This window comes from Ciconia boyciana, chromosome 1 (assembly GCF_034638445.1).
Source record: "Ciconia boyciana chromosome 1, ASM3463844v1, whole genome shotgun sequence".
Classification (NCBI taxonomy): Eukaryota; Metazoa; Chordata; class Aves; order Ciconiiformes; family Ciconiidae; genus Ciconia; species Ciconia boyciana.
In genome coordinates, this window is record NC_132934.1 from 120287885 (window position 1) to 120307083 (window position 19199).

At 35.5% G+C, this 19199-nt stretch overlaps 1 protein-coding gene across 2 annotated transcripts in view; it reads right to left on the bottom strand.

The window, feature by feature from the left end:
* BRWD1 (bromodomain and WD repeat domain containing 1) overlaps window positions 1-19199 on the bottom strand; it is a 62564-nt gene that overhangs the window by 4939 nt on the left and 38426 nt on the right. For both annotated transcript variants that reach the window (XM_072846719.1, XM_072846723.1), the window contains 11 exons: window positions 17944-18099; window positions 17535-17655; window positions 15782-15907; window positions 15039-15114; window positions 13744-13788; window positions 12983-13129; window positions 11653-11805; window positions 11202-11371; window positions 9268-9503; window positions 7898-8089; window positions 6429-7409 (listed from right to left, as the gene is read on the bottom strand). In XM_072846719.1, the coding sequence (XP_072702820.1) occupies window positions 6429-7409; window positions 7898-8089; window positions 9268-9503; window positions 11202-11371; window positions 11653-11805; window positions 12983-13129; window positions 13744-13788; window positions 15039-15114; window positions 15782-15907; window positions 17535-17655; window positions 17944-18099 (2403 nt within the window). The remainder of the gene's footprint in view (window positions 1-6428; window positions 7410-7897; window positions 8090-9267; window positions 9504-11201; window positions 11372-11652; window positions 11806-12982; window positions 13130-13743; window positions 13789-15038; window positions 15115-15781; window positions 15908-17534; window positions 17656-17943; window positions 18100-19199) is intronic.

Consider the following 19199-nt stretch of genomic DNA (forward strand, 5'->3'; position numbering starts at 1 on the left):
AGGTGTTTATAGATGCATGTTTTGAGAAAAATAGCCTTTATCATAATAAACAGATTCTATTTTCAAAGTTTCAGCAGCTAATTCATAAGATGGCATGCAAGACTAAAGGATAAAGGAGTCCAGCCAGATAAAGGAGTCTGCAACACACTGCCAGAATATTAAATCTATACTTTGCATACAAAATCTTAAATTGGGAGCAAATTTGTAAAAACCTCATCTTATTTTTTTAATTAAAGCTTTAATTAAAGCTTCATGAAACTACACAATGAACATCCTGAATTAAATGCTGCAAAGGGACAAACAGATTGCACAGGTGGGAAGAGAGAGGATTAAACAAACTCCACTACCCACAAAAACTGGGAGAGCATTTAAAAGAAAGGCACCAGGATATGAAGGCCTTTTCCACCAAGTTTACCATTGTGACGAGCTGTCCTGGAATTCATGCCATCAAACTCTAAACTTGGAAGTCCAGGCTGCAAGACTGGGTAGGAATATCCAGCCATACCTCCAGTCAGCTAATCTGCAGGGTGTACTACAGTCCGCAAAGTATTTCCCACCCCACTAGCTACACAATTTATGTGAAACCTTTGCTTTAGGGTTTGGGGTTTTTTTAATATAGACAAAAACATTCTATATACCTATAATACATATTACATAAAATATAATATACATTACACTACTATATATACTATGTTTCATATATTAAAATATACTATATTTTACATGTAGTATGTATACATATTATAAATATATTTTAAAAATAACCAAAGCAAAGTTTCCACATAAATTGCTTAGCTGGTTAATTGTGTAGTGTATATATAGTTTTTTATATATATATATATAAAAATATATATATTTATTTGAAAATAGATATTGTATGAATACATATGTGCCTATATGTATGTATTTATATAAAAGCATGCATATACTCCAGCAGTACCTAATGATAACTTTTAGAAGTACAAACAAGTTGAGCTTCTTATTTACAGTTAACTATCAGCCTCTTCAGAAAAGAGCAATACATGCATCACTTTGGCAAACCACAGTGAACTAGGCTGTACTAATAGCACATCTGTTGTTGCATCCATTGACTGTTGAGGAGAAAAAATGAGCTAGAAAGGGCATCTACTAATTTAAAAATAATTCTGTGACTACCTGCAGTAATATCCCAAATCAGATTAAAGATTAGATAAACTGAAATGGAAAATAAATATTGTGTTTTACAGTAACCATTGTCCAAAGCTAGCTATCGGTTCATATATAGGACAACTAATGTTTCAACAAAACAGGGGGAATAACTCACAACATAAAGAAAACTAAATGTCTGAAAGTTACCTGCCTACAAGGAACACTGTATAGGACAATGATATATTCCCCTTTTCATGTGAAAGAAGTCTCAGACTTGGCCCTATGTCTTTAACCATCCTGGTTCTGGACATACTGGAAACATAACATCAAGGTTTTTACTAAGTTAACAGTATACTGAGCCCTCTTGGCAGATGACTGTGCAATAAGACCCAAACAATGCAAGTATCCATTACTGTATTTTATCCTTACTGACTTTTAAAGAGTGTATTTCATGGCCTTGTAGAAATTTAGTGATACTCGCTCTTGCCCCTTACTTACCTTAAGAATTTCCTTTAGACGAGGTCTATTAATTTGATTTAAGAGTTTTAAGAGAGCATCAGCTTAAAAGTTTTGGTAACACAAAAAACTGACATTCTGCTCTGTGTGTGCCTCAACATTTGGGTAGTTATATAGGGCAGGGGATTTTAAACATTTGGTACAAAGTAAGACTGTTCCATAATAAATCAGCCCCCTTAAAGCAAAAAGGTGGATATCCAAGTAAAAAATACACTGGTTTTTTTCTTCCTGATTCTCATTAAAACTTTTGGTAATGTTACGATCATTAAGCAAATGCAGCCCTTGGCAACTAACTGATAATACATATTGCTACTTGCCAACGTCTAGCACCAACTGCACATGGAAAACAATGCTGAATTTGCTTTTATGATTGGCAGTTTTACCTAGCGGATGAACATTGATTACTAAAGAAGCTATGGCCAAAGTAAAAGGATGAGAATTAACAAAAAAAAAGAAAGCATCCAAGAAGTTTAAGAGACAACATGTGACTAAGGAGTTTTGTGCCAAGTTAAAGCTGGAAGACAAATTAACATTTCACACCCATGGGCATAAAAGGTACAATACAGCAGAAGCTACAGAGGAGAGAAACCAGATTTTCATCAAGCTTTAAATCACTACAATATAAACAGTTAAAACATCCACGTTACATTCAAAGGACAAGCTAAAGAGACCAAAAGCTCAATGTCGGCTACCCAGTGGGACAGCTTCTACATATTTCACAGGAAATGTTTACATGAGAACTGTAAGGAAAGTTTTAAGAATTAACCAGTCTTGTCTTCCCCCTTAAAAATGAGATGTTAGACAAGCTTGATAAGGGAAAGGTTACCAATTGTCTACTCCAAAAGCTACAAATTCCCACTAGATGAAGTATTTGTACAAATACCTTCCCTTTTTGCTATATTAAAAGTTTCTTCAAATCTTCTCAAAGTAATGGTACAAATCTCCAAAAAAAACCCCAGAAAGTTTTATATTTGACTCAGGAGTTTTGACATATGAAGCACATTCAAGTAAGATTTTCAATTCTATAAAGCTATTACAAGATTTTTTCCCCCCAATTTTCTTAAGTTTTAGAAAGCAACTATGGCAACATAGTTCTGACAAGTCTAGAGTTCAAGAGCCAATTACAGAACTCAGCAGCTCTTTATTGCTGCTCCTCAGGTCCATCTGGCATCCTTTCACATTGCTAATGTTAAAACATTAAGAAATGTTTTCAGTATGTTTAGCAGCTATAAATACTAAGATCTTTTTAGTACAAAAGTAAGTAAGTATTCCTTGTGGAAAACCATTTTAAGAGAATCATTTTCTTCTCAATATTCTTAAACCGCTGCATTACAAAGTGTGTATCAAAGCCACTACCTGAGAGCACAAAAATGTGAATCAAACTCACAAGGCTGTTAAAAATTTACTCAGTCTGGAAGAAAAAAAAAAAAACATGCTGTCAAAAATAATCCTTTCCCCCACCTTATTTTTTTGCAAGGCAGCACTGAATGCTGGAAAGGAAGCAGCCTGGATACAGAAAGATTTTACTCTTTTATAATGCAGTACTGATGATGGCTTTTTCTTCTCTCAATTGCCAAATTAAGTGATGTAGGAAGTAACTGAAAACACCGATAGGAATTTTTGCTCCAAAACATGACAGTCTTCAACTCTGACTGAATATTATGTGAACCAGAAAAGTTTAATTCTGTTTTGTATGCTTGATATGGAAAACAACCAGCCAGCCCCCTTGACCTTGAGTACCTTTTTTTCTTTAATTCCCCTAAAGCCTTTTGATAACTATTTGCAGGGCACTAAATTCCTGTAAACTCAGGTGTTGAGGCTAAACAATGCAGATGGCTTTGTTTGAGGCTGATGGGTGAAGAAGTGTGACGGATGTACTCGACCCCTTAACCAAACTAGCGGTAGTTGGTACAGGCTCCAAAGGAGGTAAAGGCCTGAGCTGTAGCCAGGCCAAGAACTCCTCTAGTTTCAACCTGTTCTCCGAAAACCCACAAAGGAACAGAGTGACAAAGTAAACATCAATACATATGAGTTTGGAACACCGATCATGCGATTAATGCATAAATAACAGGTGGCTTTTCCAAAACTCATTTATCAAAAACCAAAGAAAGTTGTGGGTATGAGGAGCCTCATGCCTACCTTTCCATCGTGTGTGATTTGACTATGAGCCAACCGCTTCATTCCATAGCTATGACAGCCTGTGTGAACCTTCTTTGAGCTCTCCCTGCTAGGCAGTGTGGCTGCATGGCGGTGATCTCCCCTTGAGCTGGGACACCTCTCAAGGTTGATCCTCAAGGCAGAGAGACCTTTTACCAACAGCAGATCGCTGGACGAGCCAGATTTGAGCTCCCCCTGAATTGCAGCTGGACTGCACACCAGGTGACTCTCCCCTTGAGCAGGGATGCCTCTCACAGTTTGAGACTCCTCACCTGAGACTCAGAGATCCTTCCTTGCCCAAGGCAGAGAGATCCCTTACTCCTCAACACTGAGGAATTCCTTGCCGCAACAGATCCTCGGTAAGTGACTAATAGCTTGTTAAACTTCGTAAGTTTTGCTAACTCAATTTTCCTTTGTATGTTTCTTCCATGCAGTAAATAATGAAGTGAACCTTGCCATCAAACTTATTGAACCTTAGTAAACCACTGTCAAACTTTGTTAAATTCCATCGAATCTATTGAACTCTTGTCAAATTTTTACCTCAATAAAACATACTGCCCCTTCTCTCTTTTGAGTGAGGTACATTCCACTCATCCATAACAAACTGGCGTAGTTGGCAGGATTCTACATCAGGATCCGCGACAAAGACAGCTGGGAAAGATTAGTCTTTGCACCATGATAATAAAACAAAAGCTATACAATGAAGTCTTGAAAATAAAAATAAATGCTACGTAAAAGTGTGTGCAACAGTTCACACAATACAATCCTGTACATTGAAGATACTAATTTTCCTTTTTAGGAAAACTGCAAGTCACGAGAGCTCTCAAAGCCTGAAAAAATTGCTTTAGTCACTGCGAAGCATACTGACAACTTGCACTTGAAGAAAGACATAGAAAAAGCTAATGATCCAACTGCATCTATTGCCACTTATGGGTATTCTCTCAAGTCAAGAGCACTTTTAAGAGCGCTTAAGATCTTTCACAATTTATTTTTTTTTTTTTTTGGGGGGGGGTGGGGGTGGTAAAAACCAAACAAACCCAAACCCCCCAACCACAGTTAAAATTCCTAAGGAGTTTTTAGAGGTTCATAATCTGGTGTCTGTGATTCAGTGACAGGTTTGGAAGGATTAGGCCAAACACCAACCTCTGAACAGTCTTTCAAATTGTAGAGTGACGACCGATCCCCTAGCAATTTGAAGACATATAATGTACAGACCCTGTTTTAATAAATCTTAGCATCATTCTGATAAGCTTAAAAAAACTCCAAAAAACCAATCTCCAAATCATGTGTCAGCCAGCACACAAAAGCATTTAAGTGACAGACAAAATTACAGAAAAAACAAAAAGCAAAGAACTAAACTTTTCGAAACAAGTGGAATGGTAAATCTTGCTTCTGCAACTATCTGGAATTTCTGCCCTTCATGGCTGTTGTTAACTGCTTTACAGAGATCTTCTCATGTAATGTCTTATCAGTATGATAATGTAGTTAGATCACTGACATGACGCTCAATTAGATACAACACTGCTTAGACATCCATGAACCTATGAAACTAAAGCAAGCAAGGAATAGAAGGGTCACCACTGTATCAGTAACAGCACCCCTCCCACACACAACCTACCACCCAAAACCACCCAAACCCCTGTATGTTAAATCTGGGAAAAGCCAGACATGCATCGGAACACTACTAATGCAGCATCAAAGTGCCTGTCTGTCTTAAGGACACTACACATCACTGATAGAATAAAATCCAAAAGTCAAATCAAGTTACAGGTTCCAGTGCACACCATGGAAGTAAGAATAATTATAACACCTTTCAATCAAATTCATTTTGAAAGACTATAAATGAAAATAAAGTTACTTCAACTGAAAATAACGGTTTAAGTCTGCTTTAGCACAGAAAATTTCAGCAGAAAATTAAGATAATCTGAAGTAAGAACTGTTACTTTACCCACAAACTCAAGGTAACAGGACTACAAACCAGAGGGTTTTCATTACTGAAATTCTCAAAACAAGAGGCCAAAGAAAGAGAATGTACTGCTTCTTTTGAGATTTTCTGCTACCTTAAGCTGCATACCATCGAACTTGTTCACAGCACCCTTTAGAACATCGCTTAGTTTTGTGCAAACAACCTGAAAGCCAGTGCTTCTCAAATTTAACTGTCACAACACGCACGCCCAGCAATATTACTTCAGAATAAGTATTTTAGTATTAGTTAGTGTACTGCTACATAAAGAAGCAAGTGAAAGTTAAATATGGAAAGAACAATCATGATTTAATGACAAGCTTTTCATAGAGAAAAGTATCACCTGAATTGCATAAGAACGGCCAGCGTTCAGTCTGAATTCTAAATACCACAGAACTACACCAAACTAATAGTTTTCTCTCAGTGCTGTGTTTGGTAACCTCCCAGTTCCAAAACTGTCTAGACTTCTAGACACTGTCGTCATCATCATCATATCTTACAGTTCTCCTTCCCCCATTTATAGTTATTTTAGAACAACAAGGAACACTATTACACTTTGTATAGTCCTCCAGATCCTCCCGGTCATTATCCGGTCATTAATCTTATGTTGTCTCCTTCATCTAGTCAGTATCAAGAGTTAATGCATTAACTTTAAAAATTTTACCTTTTCTAATGGTTTTTGTTTTTCCTTTTCTCTTCCTCTTTTTTGTTTTTGAAGAAGTTTCACAATAATTACTGTTATTGGAATCTGTCTCAGATTCTGTATCAGAAGAGTGATTGAAGCTGGCACCAGGTCCAGATTTTGAACTCCCTGCAATTCTAGTTGGCACCAAGCTCTCCAAGACAAAACTTCTCCCATCCTCTCTGTCTTCTGTTTCAGATTCTGCTGTGTCCTCTAAATCACTCAAGACTTTTGCTTTTTTTACAGGAGCGGCAAGCTGCAGACCAGTTGCTTTTCTGCCATTCCATCTATCCGATTCAGAATCCACCTCATCCTCAGAGTTGCTCACTACAGGCTTATTATGTGCAGATGTTGACTGGTCAGAAACTTTTTGACTGCTCCCATCCTCTGAGTTATGGCTTTTGGAGTCCTCCTCTGAAAAGCCTAGGGTGGGACTTTTCCTTTTGGGAGATACAGAATGGACTGTCCCACGTAACTGTTTATGACCATTGCTTTGCCAGTTTTTCTGCTTCATCTCTGTGTCTGTCTCAGAATCCGAAGTTCCATTCTCAGATTCACTAACAAATTTTCTTCGTGCAGCAGATGAACCAGGTTGAGAAAGAATTTTCCTCTTCGTAAGCTGCTCTTCTATTTCTTTTTCACTTTCAGACTTTAAGCCTACATCATCCTCAGACCCCTCCAGTAACATTCGCCTGGCTGCAGCTGAGGCATTTCGGTGAGGCAGTTTTCTATTCTTGCATCCAATGCCAATACTTTCTGAGCTTGAAACCTCTTCCTCCACATCACTCATTAGCCTTAACTTATTAGCAGCTACAGCAGCACTTCTGCGTGGAGTTTTTCTATGTCTACCAGTACTATTACTGAGCGACTCAGATGTCACCACCGAAGTATTTTCAGAGTCACTTCCATATAACTTTTTCCTGACAGTTTTTCTTGTATTCCCATTCTCCTGAAGAAGTGTTCCTGTAAAGGAAAGGAGAGATTAATATCTTAAATATAAAAATAGCAGCTTCTTAAGTCTTGTCAAATCTGAAACAGGTTCAACCCACAGACATGACAAATGAAATATACGCCTAGTAACAGTTATGTGCTTTTGTTGTCTGCCAAGAGAAATTATTTAGTTATGTCATAATTTCACATTCATTCTAGTTTTGTGAAAATTAGAACTTCTTTACGAATTATTGCTTTTACTTGCATTAAGATATAAAATGTTGCAAGACATTCCCTCTCATTAGGCTCTTGGTTTCTGCCCTCCTCCCCTACGTACTGAAAAAAAACCATCTTTTTAAAAGTTGAGTGTAGTATTTTGAGAGCTTCAGAACTACCACTAATCAAGAAGAATATGTTATCTTACATATACAACAGTTTAAAAAAATACCAATTACATTTAGTTATATACATACACACACTTGGGTTATTTGCCGTTCACAAGAAAACTACTCAAATCTTACCTATTTGTTTTCTCTGAGCAGCTCGATTTCTAGTTATCCTACAATTGCTGTTCTTTCTTCTACATACACCATTGTGTAGTGGAGGTGACACAAGAGCCACAGAGCTTTCTTTGCTGTCTTCTGAGCTACTTGTAGAGGATGAAGATGAAGAAGAAGTAGATGAAGAAACCAAAGAACCTTCTATTTCACTTTCTGTTAAAAAAAAAAAATTGTCAATTAGAATTCTAAACATACAGTTAGCTTCCAGTTAAGAGCTACATTCTGCTGATCCAGGAAATCTTCAAAATTTCTTCACAATATTATCTTACAATGCACTATCATGCCTTAATGTCTTAGAAGTATGAAACTGATAGCTCTACAAAAGATACCACTCCTTTTTTATACAGTGTTCAGTGAACACTGTATAAAAAAGTGAAGCTTCTTTAACCTGTATTTAAGTTTCAGGTAAAATAACACAGCTGTTTCCAAATAACGGAATTGGGAGAAAAGCATGTTAAAAACCAACACAAAACATATTCTGACAGATCTCCTTTAGCAGGACTTGCATTCTTATTCTTTGAAAGAAGCTGAATTTTTGTCAAGGTGAGGTGTAGGGGAAGAAGGAAAAGACAGAAAGGCTTTTATGTCTCGGGGAACTTCTGACATTTGCTAATTTTGGATGACAATTTTTATGTAACATATATGGGTGCATAACGGTATTTTATTTAGTACCACTTCTCAAATACACTACGTTTTCCTCTTAAATAAGAGACATCCATTCACTACAACCACTTTCCTAGAACAGCTGCTTCAAATGAAGAAATTCTATTTTTCTATTTGGTAAGACTTAAGAGCATCAAGTAACCATCAAGTAACCATGGAGTTAGGAGGTCAACTTTTTGTTATCATCAATCTTACTCAGTTCAGCTTTGTTGTGAATCCCCATATAAAAGCTAAAAAAAACCCCATCCACTTGACTGCAAAACAGATATACAACCAAGATAACTCTGCCTCTAAGAAGCTAACTATCCTATTGATAGATTTTTGCTTGGGTGCAAGCTTTTTCATTAATAAAAGTTAAGTAAACTTACTGCATTCTGTGAGATTTTAAAGCAGAAATTTCTACGTTTAGTACACAGATCTTTTTATAACATTCAATAATGTATTAAGTGTCCAAAATTCATTAAAAACCACAAAATTCTTTATTACACAAAAACCAAACTGCATAGAAATCTTGTCTAAAAAAATTCCACATGAAAAATGCAAACCTCGTTTAACAATTTAGAATGTAATTGCAAATTACAGCAATTATAAAGGAAAGGAAACATTAGTGGACAATTCAGTTAAGACCAAGATGAAAATCCTAATCTGAAACAGATTCAATTTCTGACCTGATGATAATGCAGAACAATTTGTTAGTGTTGTGGATCTAGCTTTTCCATTCCTTTCAAAGGATGCCAGGCATGCAGAATCAGAGGATTCACCAGAGGAACTATGGTTGTAATTGCTAGCATTCGTTTTATGGCTTGCAACACAGGCGGCTCTGCTTGAGGTAGGTTGAGTAAAAGAATCTTCCTGCTCAGATTCAATTTTTGCCTGAGACTTCAATGGTTTCTGCTTCAAATTTCTAGTGAAAGGGGAAAGAAGTAAAAGCAACACAGGTTGTAAAACTATGAGAAATAATGGCAATTATGTATTTTAACAATACTTCTCTCTGAAAGCTTAACTAACTGTGCGCCATATGATTTTAGATTTATGAAAGAGTATTTAGATTTGTGAGCTAACATGGTGTGGGACAATTTTAAACTTTCACAAGGATAAGCACTAAATACTTTCATTAAAATTATAGTCTACACTCCTAGTGAAGTTATACAAGAGGAGACATTCTTTCTCTGCTCTGAGAAACAAAGAATACTGAATGCCTTCTAGACAGCAATGTCCTCTTACTGTTTACCAGGAAATTGCAACAGCAGCCTCAATTTCTGTTGAATTCCCAGTCTCTCATTAATGGCGTATAAGACTCAAACTAAGTGCTATGCATACTAACATTATTCCACAATAAACTGAGTTCCAAAGACGCAAATAAAGTGTATCTTTAGAGAACATTTACTGTCTAAAATAAAATGCTTGTTTGTAGAGAAACTCACTGATTCAATTCTTTCTTAATATACATGCTAGAGTGCTACACATGGTCCTGATAAGTCACTTATTTTCACATTTAGAACTACTATTTTGTCAGTTGCTTCCTTACAGTCACAGGTTTTCAGATATTCATCTAGGCACAAAAGATGTATATGCTCTTTTTGCTATCCAAACACCCTCCCAAATAGTCCCAAACCTCAGTCCTGCTGAGCACCACTGACTTGTAAACAAGTCACATACAATTTTTCAGATACGAGCAGAAGCGTTGCTTCATAGGAAAATTTCTACCTATCCTGATGTGTGTGTGTTTATTTCTCTGGGAAGAAATGAGAACCCAAGTAATACTCCCAGTAAAGCTTAAAGCTCATTGCCAGGTATGCCTTTAGCGCAATCCAACACGTATGCATAATAGAATTTAAAAACGTAGAAGCAATCCACTGATATTTTAAGAGAAGAAAGCCAACCATGGCAAAGAAATGTAGTCTTAGGTTTTTTTTTTCCTTCTTAAAACTCTTATTCCTATCCTTTCACTGCCAGAGAAGAAAGGCTGGACAGTAGCAGGAAGATATAAGCTCAGTTTCAACGATTTACCATGTTTAGTCTCCCTTCATTTTGTCTCACTTCATTCCATACGCAAATTAAGAATACATGAGTTAATCATATCAACCAGCAGTTGCGTCAAAAGTTTGCTTTCCTTCAAAAGAGAAAAGCCGTATCTAGCTACCAACAGAATGCTACAGTAAGTGAAAATTTCTATAAATTCCATAGGACTGACTTTCTTCCGTATGTGATAAAACACATAATATATGCAGCTTTGTAATCTTTGTAATATATACAGCAAGTAAATATTTGTTTCATTTCTCATTATTTCAGTCAGGTTAAATATTGATTTCCTGACTGAAATATTGAAAAAAAACCAAAAACCAACACACAGGCAAAAACCCCAACCTTTTCTATTCTTCAGTCCCTTTGCTGTTTTCACAGCCAGCTTTATACTACCAAAAACCCGCTTTTTTTTTTTGCGTGTCTTTCCTACTGCAAGAGAAGTAATTATAAAAAGTCTCACTGGAGTTAGCTAACCATTTAATAAACCAATTGTTCTCCTCTTCATAGACTAAACATGACAGTCAGTATGAATATAAGTCAGCTGTGATATATCGCTACATATTCATAATTTGGTTACCTGAGCATTTTGGTAGGATGCTGCACTGAGCTTTGATTATGAAATCTTCTAGTATACCTCTGGTTTCTTCGTAGTTTTTCATTCTGTTTCTGACCATTTTTGAAATCTGAAACAATTCTTCTTATTTTCTCCTCAAACAGTGCTGACAATCTCAAGGTCATACTATAAATCTAGGTAAGGAAGTGGCTTATATTAAAAACAGAACCTTTCATCCAAGAACAACATTCCTAAAATTAAAAACTGTACAGAAAAGAAATAGAAAAAGCACAGCACACAATTCTATATAGCACTAGATAAACAAGAAATTAACATAGTAAGTATTTTTGTCATACTTCTTCCCACTATCTATCCAACCAGCAGCTTTAGCAAAAGTACTGATAAACAAACTAATTCCAAAATAATACCTCATTTAATTAAGACAAGCATAAACCCCCCCAATATTAACAGCTACCTTTGACTTTTTGTTTGGAGTGTAAGATTTTGCATTACTAAATATTAGTCTTATATCTTTGCACAGTTCCATCGGAGTGTCATAATTTCCAGCTTCCAGAGTTTCTTTCACTGTACCAAAGTCCATTGGAGTGTCTATAATGTGTCTGTAATCCTAGATAAAACATATGAAAAAAAGAATCAAGAAGGTACAAAGGAAAAACAACACTTTTAAAATTTATTTCTATGATTTAAGGGTAGCTAAGATGGCCACAGATTATCTTAACCATCAGCTGAAAGCAGAAGCACCTACCACAGCAGACAGCAACACTTTTGCTGAGACTAGTTGATTTAACGTCTCCGCTACATTACCCCATACAAACTCTTGCTCATTTTCAAGGCTGTCTTCAGAATTTCTGAAGGATCATGAGTTGATACAATGTCACATGCTTGCATGTGCAGATTGCCAGTTTTCAATTCTGAGTTTCCTCAATAAAAACTACCCAGTAACAATAACATGCAAGTCAACATTTTTATTGTTAATCAAAATGAGACTGCTATAAATCATCATGTAATCCTTTCCCTGATGCATTTTACTATGAGAAACAAACTTATCTGGTTTGAAAAAACAAACAAACAAAAAAAAACCCCACAAACCAACAACAACAAAAAAAATCCCCCAAAACGCCAAATCAAAATACCTCTATCTTTCTCTCCTGTTAATGAGTTTTAGAGAACCTCAAGATATTTTTAAAACCTGAAGTGAAACCCAAACTCAAGATGTGAAGTCCACAGGAAAATAGTTGCATGCTTGTTAAGAAGTTTTGCCCTTAAAAGTTTGTTGGGTTTTTAGACAAAAAGAGACCAAAAAGTTAGCAAGAATACCACTAACAGATAAGAGAAAGAGAAGGAACAAATAAAGTTCATAGCTCAGGCTCACTAAACAGGTTTTGTAGATTATCCCTCAAGAAACTAGTTTTAATTAAGAACATACAGATTTATCTAAAATTATTTCCCTATAAGGGACAGTAAGAAAGCAAGCAAAAAAGATTGCGAGTGGTTTCAAATCATATTTAAGGTATCAGGATATTTGTAGACACCACCACTGCTCTACAATTGTTTTGTGTTCCATGCCAGTATTTTGATGGATGTTATCTTGATGCCATAGAGCATACAGCTCATAGTTCTAAGCACAGGGCAAAGCAAATTTCTTTTAATGGTTTGGGACTAAAGCCATAAAGAGAACAAATAGCTCCAAGAGCAATGTGGAGATCTTATTATGGTACCAAATGCTAAGAGGAAAAAAAACAAATACTATTTACAACTTAACTAGGTTAATAAGAACAACTTACAGGATATTGATCCAAATCAACTGGCTGCCTGAAAGGTTCAGAATCTTCACACTGGAAAATTAAATTCACCAGTTCCATACACTGCTTCTTCCAACAGTTTTCATCATAGCCAGTTTTCACGCTTTTTCCTTTTTTTAAGCCCCATCCCTTGGAAAAAAAGTTAGAAAAAAGCATTACTGAAATATAACAAGAAAAACTAAACCTGATAATCTGTCTGGAATTATTTCTGTAGCAGAAAAATGCACTTCCAAACATATTGTTTTATAACAAAAAGGGTACTATACTAGCAGTAATTTTTTCCTAATCTGACAAATTATACAATCTTCTTATACTATCTTCCAAGGATTTTTTTATATTAAATAACTAAGGCACACAAAAATATACCTTCTGATACCAAATTATTCTCAAAAGATTTGAATAATATCCATCACTCAAAATATTTTTTTCCAAGCATCTCAGCTGAATAATGCTTTTATTTCAGTATCATTCAGATAACTGAAAACTGTTACACTGAACAGCACTGGTATCAAACTTTTAAGTAAGATTTTCCTAGACAGCTACACAGAACAAGTACAGAAGCATTAAAACAGCAAAGATCTATTTAAGCAAAGCTTTTACTTCCTTAATACCATCAGAAAAATTCTGTTCTATGATTGTTATAAAACCAAACATCACTCCCACAGAATTTCAACACAGTCTGTTAACCAATTTTTCCTGCCAGGCCTGATTTGGGTATATATGCTAAAGATTAGCCAACTCACTTTTCTTCTTCTATACGATGTTCTCGGAAGACATTTTTCATCATCCTGCACAAAATAAAAATCAATCATCTTAAAAATTATGATTGAAAAAAATACGTAATGAGTGCTCAAAGTGTCATTAGATTTGATACTGTGGTAAAAATAGATTTTTATTCTAAATTTCTCTCAATAAGACAGAAGATGAGCATATCAAAAAGTACAACACAGCATTTGAGAGACTTGGAAAGCAAGATCCTAGATACCACCACTAAAGATTCCTGACTCCAAATCTTGTCCGTAATACAAAGGAAAAACCACCACCAGAAATTGCAATGAGAAGATACCCATCAGCTTTGAACCTCAATGACCGACGATTATCAGTAATTCAATTCACCAATTATATATGCCATAAAACTTTCTGATTTTTTCTTGTCCTGACTTTAGGAAAACACATCTTGTGATCAAGTTACTTTTAGTAAAAAGAAAAACCTTACAACGTGGAAGTACTAAGATGATGCTGAAGTAGCGAAATAAAGAACTAAAATGACTCACTGTGATTTCTTCCCTACATATTAACCCACAAGGGGTAGCACCTACTCTGCAACTTTATGAAGTCTTGTTAGTAAATGCCAAATTAGAAATCAAAATGCGAAAAAGACATCAGTTTGGGGTACACCTTTAATAAATATACAGCCCTGCAGATAGCATTCACTGAATAACAAAAGTGCATATTTACCTCTATCAGATTTAAGATAAATGCACTTTATTAAATTCTCAATGAGGCATGCAAATCTGATGCATAATTCATATTGTGGTATAGAGAGAAATTGAGAGCCAAAGCATCATTGCAACAGTTACACAACTTGTCAGCTTTTAGAATTTATGACTATATGAATGACTATTTTGACCTCAGAAATAACCAGATGCATATAATTAAAAATACAATGAAATATAGCTATTCATGTACTCTTTAAATATTTATATTACATTACTGCACATTAACGTGCTTCAGAAATACAGTGCCACTCACAAAATGGGAGAATTGTTCTAGTTGATGGCACACAGACATAGGACAAAATGCATATTTGTTACACTTCTTGATGACTACTGACAGCTCAAAATTATTTTAATGAAGCATCTCCTCGCATCATTCCCCACATTCATAATATATTCCATGTTTATATTAGCTACGTAAATATATAAATACACACAAACATCTCTAAAAATAATTGAGCAATTTTACCAAAAATATTTCAAGACTGGTGGTAAGACAATACCACCACACATTATTGGAATTATCCACAAAAAAAGCTTACCAGATCAGCATCAAGACAATCTTGTTCATCATCTGTTGTGCTACATAGTTCAAAAATGTTTGTACAGTCCTGATCACTGTAATGCAATTAAATCTCTGTTACTGGAATAGTAAAAACATAGCTACCATTTCCTATATTAAACCCAGCCACAACCAAAAGCTACACATAAACTGGAAGACAGTAACTAAGAATTAAACGAAATACAAAAATCACAATATGTTGTGATGTTCAGATGTAACAAAAGTAATGTTACATCTGAAAAACTGCTATACTGTGCATTTCAGAAAAGTGAGGGGAGGAGGGTGAAATTAGAATTAGGGATTTGAAAGGGGCCTTCACACCTGATCTACCTGCAGGAAGACTGCCTACACTAACTTCTTTCAAAAATAAACCTCTCAACTGAACTAAGTCAGACAAGCTGCAACAGGAACTCCTACACATGTGTTAGATAGCACAGAACTTACTTTGAGCTACTTTACCATCAAGTGACATTTTGATACTATAAGTACCAGTGAATGCTACTAAGGGAAAAAGTTAAAATGTCTCTATGCTGAACATTTAAGTATCTCCCCAGTTAAGATAATACTCAAAAAGAATTATACAACTGTCCTGCAGTGTATTGAAAAACAGTAAGAAATCAAAAGAAGCAGGATTCACAACAAAGGTATATTAAGATGCTTATAGTCTCCCACTATTTAAAAGCACGAGTATTCAAGCGCTATTTAGATTCAAATGCCACTTACTTGATAAACTTTAAGAGCTGGGTAGTTATCTTTTTTGCAGCTCTAGCAATATGACTCCCAGGTTCATTGAAGGTCCTAGCATTGCTTTCAATATATCTTACTTCCCAAACCAATGCAGAGATTCTCCTTAAAAATTAAAAAACATTGCACCTTTAACGCTAAGCCAAAAAGCTTAAAAACTGCAAAAATTATATCTTAGTAATTTTCTGTCCATATTAGGTTCAGATAGATGTCCTTCGTTTTAAGTCTCATTAGACCAGTCTCAAACTTTTCATTCACATGGAAAACTGCAATATGTGTGTATGTATATGTATACACACACAGACGCACGCTCACTCAAGGAAGCAAAACCAACAATGCACATCTTTGCTCACTCATTTTCCAACTCATTATTGATAATTCATCTTCAGAAAGTCTGTGAAATTCTAGCACGCTTTGGTTTCATTCTTAGAATTCAGTTAATACAACTAGCCAAGTAAGCACCAGCATTTGTTACCACACACTGAAATAATACTGTGGGATTGTGGATTCCCTGGATTCTTTAAAAACGCATGCATTTTTAAAAAAGCTTACATTTTACCATATTCAAAAAGGAGGCAAAAAAAGTACTATTTAACCACCACCATGTAAATTATAACATTTATTCTGGAAACATCAGAAGTTGTTTGTCACAAAGCCCTGTGAAATGGAACACAAGTTGTGCCTTATGTTTATTAGTTAAGAATTACTAAGATACTGCACAAGCAATTAAAAAAAGAGTGACAAGAAACTTAGTCTAATTACATCATAGCTGAGAAGTCTTTAAAAATGTACTTTTCTGTCTTCCCTTAAATACCTTGCTTTGAGGCCAACTGACCAGTCAAATCAGTGCCCTCTATAAGATGACAGATTTGTAGAAACTGCTACAAATTAAAACTGTAACTTGATAGAAATGAGCTAGCACAACTATGTAATTTCATTTTTATAGTTCATTTTTCCAATTCCTTACAATTGTGAAGCAGAGATACCCCAAGTTTGCAGCTCTTCACCTAAAGAATTTCAAACTATTTCCCAAGACATTATTTCAGTCTTATGCATGAGGAAAACAACTATTAATGTCTCTTCACTGTATTTACAGATACACTGAATGCAAGTCCAGATGAAGAATACCCTTAAACTTATTTTAGAGCTGTGGATACCCAGCACATCCAGCTAATCAGAACTTTATCATCACTACACTTCAGCTTCTTCCCTCCTTCTCTACCATAAGTTCTCATAATTTAAAACACCGGTGGTAATATTTAACATTTCACCTCTGTGTTTAAGCCCATTTCTGAAAGTAGCAGGCGCTTAAGAGCTTAACCCTCTTTAAGCTCAAAGTAACTGAAGTACAGCACTTCAAAACCTGAATTACGTCTTCAGCACTGAAGTAACTTCAGGGGTTTTTTTAATATTTACTAATTTCAAATAGCAAATTTCTCAAAGAATGTCAGAAAGTGTGTTTATTGTAACTCTGAAAACACTACCAATATAGGCTGAAATCAATTTCCTTAAGAACTAGGAAACTTACTAAAAATGAAAATAATGTTGCAGTTATCAAGCATCAGAGCCCTGCTACAAAACACTAGTAATGCTGAATTCAGGTACTGGACTATTGGTTTTCAGAATGTTTGTATGAAGAGCAATTATTATTTTTACTAAAAAAAGTTTAGATCTTCTCACAATGGACAAACTCAAGGCCACATTCTCCCTTGTTTCTACTGCTAGTACTAACCTGTAAAATCGGTTAGCCAGTCTTGTCCTAATAGTGTTCAGGTCCGTTGGATAAGCAATCACGGTACAATACTTGGGATACGTACACAGGTCAACTGGACCAGCAAAAGCTGCTGAAATGTCTGTTAAGAAACAGCAAGATTAATTAAACTATTTCAAGGCTTGTATGCTTATGACCATTGAGCCAGGTGTTCAATTGCTATATATAATTATTCTTGATAAAACCAATGATGTCTAAAAATATAAAAATCTCAGTACAGACAAACAGAAAGAACTGCACATAAAAGTGTATGAACACTGACAGTACTTTATCATAGGGAATTTTTGAAGGATGTCATGGATATTCCAGGGACCTCTTTATAAATGTAATGTTAGGAGAAGACTACCTAGAGCTTAGATTACATGCTCACCAAGAGTCAGAAGCTGATCAATACCATTGATAATCCGTTCACATGCTTCATCACGAGATCTCATCCCCCACTCCCCTTCTTGGGGTTTGTACAGTAGCTTCTCCACCTCTTCAAAAGTCACGGAAACACTAGCTCCTAATTCTTCAGGCTGATCAACTGAAGAGTGATAGCAAATAGGAAAGCGTAAGAAGTGAGAACATAAAACAACAAGATAAATTGTTAAGTACTCACGCTTATTAAATACTCATATGCTCATAACTGACAAAAAGTTCTTGCCTTAAAGTGCATTTTTATGCTAAGACTATGGGAAAAAGTAGTACATAAAATGCATGCAACAGCAAAGATATCCTTTATTCGCCTTTTCTGCAGTTCTGATTTTCCAGAAGACTCTTTCCTCTCTTCATCTAAGCACTAGACTTAAAAGAGGACTTTTAAAAGAGGACTTAAACTCAGATGATTTGTTTATATCCTTTTGTTCTAAATGCATGCCCTAAACTTCACAGGATTGTAACTTAGCTTAATGAGTCAATTTGTGCCCCCAACCTTTAAACATGTGCAAGATAGGCAATATACTTTGTGACAACCTTCCTGGTATTAGCAACTGTGATCTTTTGGACGTTTTTAAAAATATTTGTTTTGAACATGGCAGAATGATCGTTTCAAAGCAATAAGAACTATTAGAAATGTAAAGCTGTGGAAAGAGTCATGCTTCCAAAGACTAATGCAATCTGACCAATGCAGAATGACTGAGTAAATGTATTATCCCTTGATATCTTTCCCCCTCAACTCCACAGATTGTTTTTAGTACACCTGCAGTTTCTGCACTTCCATTGTTTTTGAAAAGCTAAGTTCCTCATTTCATTTGAGCACTTGGAAAGGAACAAGCATGTGAAGGTTCCTGATCTGACACTGTGGGTAGGCAAGATCACTTCTTTGTACTGATTAGGACAACTGGAATTAGCAGATAAATTATTTTTTATTAGCAGATAAATTCAACACTATAAAGTGTGTAGGCTTATAGCTAGAAACTGACAGTAAGAACTTCCACTAGCATCCGAGAGTCTGTCCATTAAAAATGAAGGCAAGAAAGAGGATAGGGTCTTTGTCAGTGTTATGATGACTGTAATCCATGAATATGTTGCATACAAATTTTAAAATACATTTCAGCTACAACTACTGTAGAGAAAAAAAACCAAGCTTTAGTGGGGGATCTTCTAAGTTTACGAAAAGGACTGTTTTCCTTCAGCCAAACAGGG